The sequence below is a fragment of the Priapulus caudatus genome, unplaced genomic scaffold, assembly GCF_000485595.1.
Source record: "Priapulus caudatus unplaced genomic scaffold, Priapulus_caudatus-5.0.1 Scaffold2734, whole genome shotgun sequence".
Lineage (NCBI taxonomy): Eukaryota > Metazoa > Priapulida > Priapulimorpha > Priapulimorphida > Priapulidae > Priapulus > Priapulus caudatus.
The window spans coordinates 19,096-25,851 of NW_014579795.1; the positions used below are offsets into that span (position 1 = coordinate 19,096).

Here is a 6,756-nt window from a genome sequence, read left to right on the forward strand (position 1 = left end):
GTGTGTGTGTGTGTCGTGTCGTGTGTGTGTGTGTGTGCGTGCGTGCGTGCGTGCGTGCGTGCGTGCGTGCGTGCGTGCGTGCGGGCGCGTGCGCGTGCGCGTGCGCGTGCGTGTGTGAGAGAGTGTGTGTATCTGTGTGACCTACCTAGCCACGCATCCTCCCCTCCTCCCCTCATCCTCCCCTCGTCATCCTCTCCCCCTCTCTTTACAGCTTTCTCTACAACACTCTCCTTCTGCTTACAGGTGTCAACGAAGCGCGCGCAGGGCTGGTGCCACAGCAAGAACGACATCCCGTACTTCGAGACGAGCGCTAAAGAATCGATCAACGTTGAGCAGGCGTTCCAGACGATCGCTCGCAACGCGCTCGCTCAGGAGACAGACGTCGAACTCTACAATGACTTCCCCGATCAGATCAAGCTCACCGGTGAGACGAAGCCGCCCAGCCAGGGATGCGGTTGCTAGGCGACGCGGTTGCTAGGGGATGCGGTCGCTAGGCGACGGCCGGGGAGGCGGCGGAGGATTTTGTAATGTTGACGTTGGTTTGGCGTGTATGTATACGTATATATATATGTATATATATATATAGGTATGTGTATATGTATAGTTATGCGTGTATATATATGTGTATGTGTATATATATATGTACGTACATGTATGTAGATGTATAGGTATGCGCATGTAAAATCCAGAAATTTCGTTTTTCCCGCGCGGGAGCGCGCCGGCGGGCGTCGCCGATCGCTCGAATTCCGGCAGCGATGGCACGTCGAGCGCCCAGTATATTATTAGGATCCAGGTGGGACACGCCTCCCTGCCCTCCCGGGGGGAGGGGGTGGGACACGCCTCCCTGCCCTCCCGGGGGGAGGGGGTGGGACACGCCTCCCTGCCCTCCCGGGGGGAGGGGGTGGGACACGCCTCCCTGCCCTCCTGGGGGGAGGGGATGGGACACGCCTCCCTGCCCTCTCGGGGGGAGGGGGTGGGACACGCCTCCCTGCCCTCTCGGGGGGAGGGGGTGGTGGGTGGTGATGGTCTGTAGGTGACGCATGGAAAAAGATTCACTAATCCTTCTACTTTTTATTCTGCATAATATTTGGTGAACACCGGAGTGGGAGGGTGAGTAGGGGGGAGGGTAACCGATGTGGGGAGGGCTGTTATTAGAGAAATAGGGGAAGGGGGGGGCCGACATTAGAGAGGAAAGGGGAAGGATGGGAGGGGGCGGACAGAGAAAGGGGGATTGAGAGATGTGAGAATGTCGGCGGGGGTGACGTGAGTAAGAAGCAGGGCTCTGAGATGAAGGAAGGGGAGGGGGAGGGCGAGGGGGAGGGATTGTTCACAGAGGGGGGGAGGAGGGGAGGGGATCTGCAGAAGTTCCGTTGTGCACTATTTCACGACTCGTCGCCCACGTAGGTGGCGCCCCCTGCGTGGTATTCCCCCCTCCCCCGCGACAAACGCCGGACCTTACATTAATTTATTCCACGGGAGGTTTGCGCCGGGGGGAGGGGGAGCGGCGGGGGAAATCGGGAACCCGAACAGAAAACGAGGTTACGTAGTCTGTCCGTATCAGCGTTACGTAGGTGTATGCGCAGGTGGGTCGGTGTGTGGGTTGGTGTGTGCGTGTGCGCGTGCGCGTGTGCCGTCTTGTACAGAATCTGTACTCTGTGTTTAAAAAATTGATTATTACGATTGACTATTCGGACGAGCCTCTGATCAAGCCGACGATGATGATGTCATCACTATGCGGCGATGATGTCATCACGAGGCATTGATGATGTCATCACGATGCGGCGATGATGTCATCACCAGACATTGATGATGTCATCATGTCATGGCGCGTCGCTCATGCGTGGCTGCCCGTGTCGGGACCGGGAAACGGCTGCTGCCCCACCCCGATGCGTTGCCCGGGCGACCGTGGTACGTGCTGCCATCTACGGGCGAAAATTGTCAGCACCCGAGACCGCTCCGGGTGACGCGGCGGTTTTGACCGAAAGTAGATGGTCGGGTGTCGGGTGGTATGTTGTATGCAAACATGCTTTAGATTATAATATATACATATTTATTCATACATATATATGCATGTGTGTGTGTGTGTGTTTATATGTATATATATTATACATTATACAATGAAATGGTTCCTGTACAGAATTAGATGGCAGCCTGCACTTGTTGACGGTGTTCGCACCAGGTGGCGCTCATAGTTAGACTGTCCCCGACTCTAGTTTTGGGAGCCTTTTATCATATGCACGCGAATCGCGTTGACTCTAGAAACGCGGCCATGCTGACGACGACAATGTGTATATTTTGCTTTCGTCTTTATTTAGTTCCTAGCAAACTCATCTAAAGCGTAGTTGTTCGTGGGAGGGGCGGGAACGCGGCGGTGGGAGAGGGGTAGGGGGTCGGGAAAACGGAGCGACGGGGGAGGAATGCGGATCCTCGCCCCCCTCCCTGACTGCGAGTGTCGTCGCCGTAGCAACCGCTGCTCCCCCAGCCTTCCCTCGCCGCGGCGCGCGGCGATGTCTCGGTCTCCCACCAGGGGGCGTGCGCGTGCTTACGTTGCTATTGGTTACGCGGGGGTATCGGCGTCGCGCCGACCCAGCTGATGACGTCACGTGACGTCACGAGTGACGCTGACGATATATATACTGTCACATGAGATACTTCATAATAAAATTGTACGCGTTAAAAGCAACTCGGTGTTTTTGTTTTCGTGTGTGAATTCTTATTTGGAAAATGTACTGAGTAATAAATAATTTTGTTTATAATAGACGTCATATAGTTACGACCCCTGACCATGCCACCCATGACTAAAAAAGAGGGAAAACAAACTAGTTTTAGCAGATGCTGTTCTGTGAATTTTGGATTAAATTTAATATTGTTTGTTATTTGTTATTATTTGTAAAGATTTGGGACAAGGAGAATATGTTGCTTAATGGTTTCTTCCATGGGTTGGAAGCTGAAGAAGATCTTTAATTTCACCAGCTCAGCAAGTACTATTAGCTAGAAATTTATAGAGAAAGGATTGCTGTCATTGAATTAGGGTGTAAAACAACTATATTTATCTAAGGTATATATGATGATTCTAAAATGCTAAAACTACTTGTCACAGATTGTGCTTGAAAAAAACATGTCCTTGAAAGGCCTTTGAAAAAATAGTACTCACTTGTGGGAACCATGTCCCCCAGGGTACTGCCGTAACGTACCCTGGTAACTATCTAGCTGATATGGTTAGGGTTAGAGTTAGAGTTAGGGTTAGTGTTAGGGTTAGGGTTAGGGAGTAGGCGTAGGCGACTCCCTAGACTTGTTAGTGGTGTAGGCGAGGTACGGTCCGGCATATTAGATGGTAGTATTTAGTACCAGGGTACGTTCCGACAGTACCCTGGGGGACATAGACCCTCTCAGCGTAAATGGCTGGTTTTCAGTCTCAACTTTTTCACCCCCCCCCCAAACCACAAAATATGATTATACGGCTATAATACGCGTTTATACAGTCGCACAAACACACATACACCCTCACTAATGGACGCGCACACGCGGGCGTGGTCGCACGCACGCGTGCGCGTGTATTATAGGCGTAAATTAACATTTTGTGCTTCGGAGAGGGAAAAAGTTTCGGCTGAAAGTCGGTTATTTTGCTGCAAAAGTTTTTCCATGCTTGACTGGTCGTGGGCGATACTATCCGCGAGAGGGGAGTAACGAAGTGAGGAAGAGGAAACGGATAGAGGCGATTATATATGTATATATATATATATATGTGTGTGTGTGTGTGTGTGTGTGCGTGCGTGTGTGCGTGCGTGCGTGCGTGCGTGCGTGCGTGAAGAGAAATATTGCGAGAGGCGCATGTTTATCTGCCGAAGAATCTGTACGAGATATTTTGTTGCGATGACAGCCAATCAAAAGAGTCCTCACAATACCTTCTCTCTCACTCTCCACTAATCCCAAGTAAGGCAGCTCAAAGTCGACATAGAGTATCGAAACCATAACATAACAGTAACATATCACTGTCAATAATCTCTCTGGAATTTCAGCTACCATATTGGTACATAGTACGCGCTACAGTTGTGAATATCTATAGTCTTCGCAAGTTCCGCTGCGCCACCACGCCGATCTGCTGATCTGTAGCAACTGGTGAGCCTGTTATATCGCTGCTAGTTGTTTGATTACAAACGATTCAGTCAGCTTGATCTCGCTTGCTGCACAGTTTCTCCTCCCTTCTCAGATCGTTCTCCTCCAATGTTCTATATTCGTTTTAGTCTTCTCTCCTTCCTCCTCGTCCTCCTCCCCTTCATTCGTCTTCTAAAACGAGAACGCTACAGGCACGAAATTGTCCTTGAAAAAAATCCAAATCAGGAAGGTGGCTGAGTGGGTGGGGTAGATTGGATGGGTCGATGGATTCCGCCGCTACATGACAACGTAATTTATTTTAAAGATTAACTGAAGTGAAAGCATCGTGGAAGATACTCAGCACCTCACCGCTGGCTTGAGTGTGACGGATTTGAATGAGGAAGCTGGCACTGAAGCAAAGCACTGACGGCCATTCGCGATGTATTTCAACAGAACGCTTAATTACTCTTTTATAATAAAAGCACATTTATCACTGAGTGGCTGTATTTAAGTAACAGTATTCATTTAGTCAGCATCGCCACCATGCGCAATGCGTTTGAGGTGTGAGTCTCTATATGTTACGCTGTAATCGTGGCGCCTTTGTAGGGGCGCTAACGGAGAATTGGAAGGAAACCTTGCACATTCCATCGAGACACCAAATATAATAGAGTACTGATGGCGAAGCAAGGCGAACTAACGATGTCACGTGTGCCATAGATCTCGGCCAGAAAAGAAGGCAGTTTTCTGTATATAAGGGGAGGCTGGTAAGCTGGTCTATATCGCTGCTTTAAGTGTTGTTGGCAACGATTCAGTCAGTTGATCTCGCCTGTTGAGCAGTGGCACAGTGATCGACCGAAGGCAAGCACTTTTGATGATGCTGCCATCCTCCTGCTCCCTCCTCCTCCCTCCTCCTGCTCTCCTGCCTCGCCTCCACTCTCTGTTCGGTTCTTTGTCTCTTTTGCCTTCATCTTCTCATTCCTTCTCCCTTCTTCTTCGCTCCTGCTTATTCTTCGCCGTTTCTATTTCTTCGCTCTCGCCTCTCCTCCCCTTTTTCGTCTTCTTAACATAGAACGGCGATGTCCTTGACAAAGACTTGGGCCATAGATCCAATGTCCAAATTTGCGAAGCTCACCCCTGTACTGCGGAATCCTGTAAATCAATGATGGCATGATGCCGTCAATAAAATGCGCACACGTAGTAATGTGTGTAAAAGTAGGAAAGTGTGAATATATATATATTTATATGTAACAGGAGGGTGGTGAGTACGTGGGTGTGTTCAGATGGATGCGGGAGGTTGATTGCGCTGTCCCACATAATAACGTAATTTTAATATTTAAAAACTAACTGAAGTATAACCAGCGAGGAGGATACAGCGAACTCGCGCGCGCTGTTGTTTAGGGAGAATGTTAAATCGAGAAACCTGTACCTTAAGGGCGGCGCCACCAGACGGCCCATTCGCGTTCTTTCCAAATAACTTTTATATAAAGCAGCATTTTATCAGCTGAGTGTATTTAATTAAATAAGCAGTATTATTTAATAGCATTACATGGTGCAAAGCGCTTTATCATTACAGCCATAAATTAATTATGTTACGCTGCAAAAAGCAGTGGCGTTGTACGGTGATAACGGAAGAAATGATGGAAAGGCCGCTGCACATTCCACGAAGAGGCGCGGAGAAAATGGTAGGCAGGCAGCGAACAAAGAGTGCACGTGTAGCGAGATGCTCGGCCGAGAACGAGGGCCAGGTTTGGACGCTCAATTACGCTACTCAAAACAACGTAATACGTAATTCATGAGTAAATACTGTAAATAGCGTCCATTGGCCTCGCAACAGGCAGCATACCCCCCAATATAGAAAACGACGTGTTCTTTATTAATACTCTATACTTATATGTCACTATATGTTATATGCATTAATAGCCGTACATCCATATTTTGTGCGCTTCGGAAGAAAACGCCTTTTTGGTTGAAAAACGGCTATTTTGTCTGTAAAAAGGTTTCCTGTGTTACGAGGTCGGTACGGTGATACCAATGTGGAGAGTGGAGCGATTCGGAAGCTAAGGATAACACGCAGAGAAGCAACAAAGAGGTGGTGAGAAGAATATTATATATATATATATATACTATATATCATAGAGAGCAGAGAGAGAGAGAGGAGAGAGAGAGAGAAGAGAGAAAGGGAAAGAGAACGAGAGAGAAACGGTGAGAGAAAGGGAGAAGAAAGTCAGCAAGAGATATATGGAAAAGAAAGAGAGACGGAGAAAGAGTGAGTGAAGAAGAGTTACATGAAGGGGCGAGACGGGAGGAGAACAGGAGAGAGAAAGAACAAACGAAGAAAATAGAAAGAGGGAGGAGTGGGGACGAGAAAGGAGGAGCTGAAAGGAAGGGAGGGACAGAGAGAGGGAGGGAATGCGACGGAGATCGAGGCACCACGGCACGCGAGTCCCACGACCAGCGGCACGACAAGACGCACCGTACGGCACAAACACCGCACACACACAGGCAGGGTGCACAATCAGTTCCTTGCACTAATATAGTTACTTCTCTGCTTTCGGCCGCCTGCACCTTCTCCTCTCGATGCCCTTCGACCTCCTCTCCTCTCGCCTCTCACACACCACACTCTTTCTCTGCCCCGTCTCTCCCCATCCCGAGTCTCCGCAT

The 6,756-nt window shown here is 49.3% G+C and overlaps 1 protein-coding gene across 1 annotated transcript in view; it reads left to right on the forward strand.

Annotated features, from left to right (window-relative positions):
• LOC106818999 (ras-related protein Rab-7a) overlaps positions 1-855 on the forward strand; it is a gene marked incomplete at its 5' end in the record, with an annotated part of 4,342 nt that extends 3,487 nt beyond the window's left edge. Inside the window, 1 exon segment of the mRNA XM_014823660.1 lies at positions 244-855. Within this exon segment, the coding sequence (XP_014679146.1) occupies positions 244-462 (219 nt within the window).
• Positions 856-6,756: the final 5,901 nt, after the last annotated feature.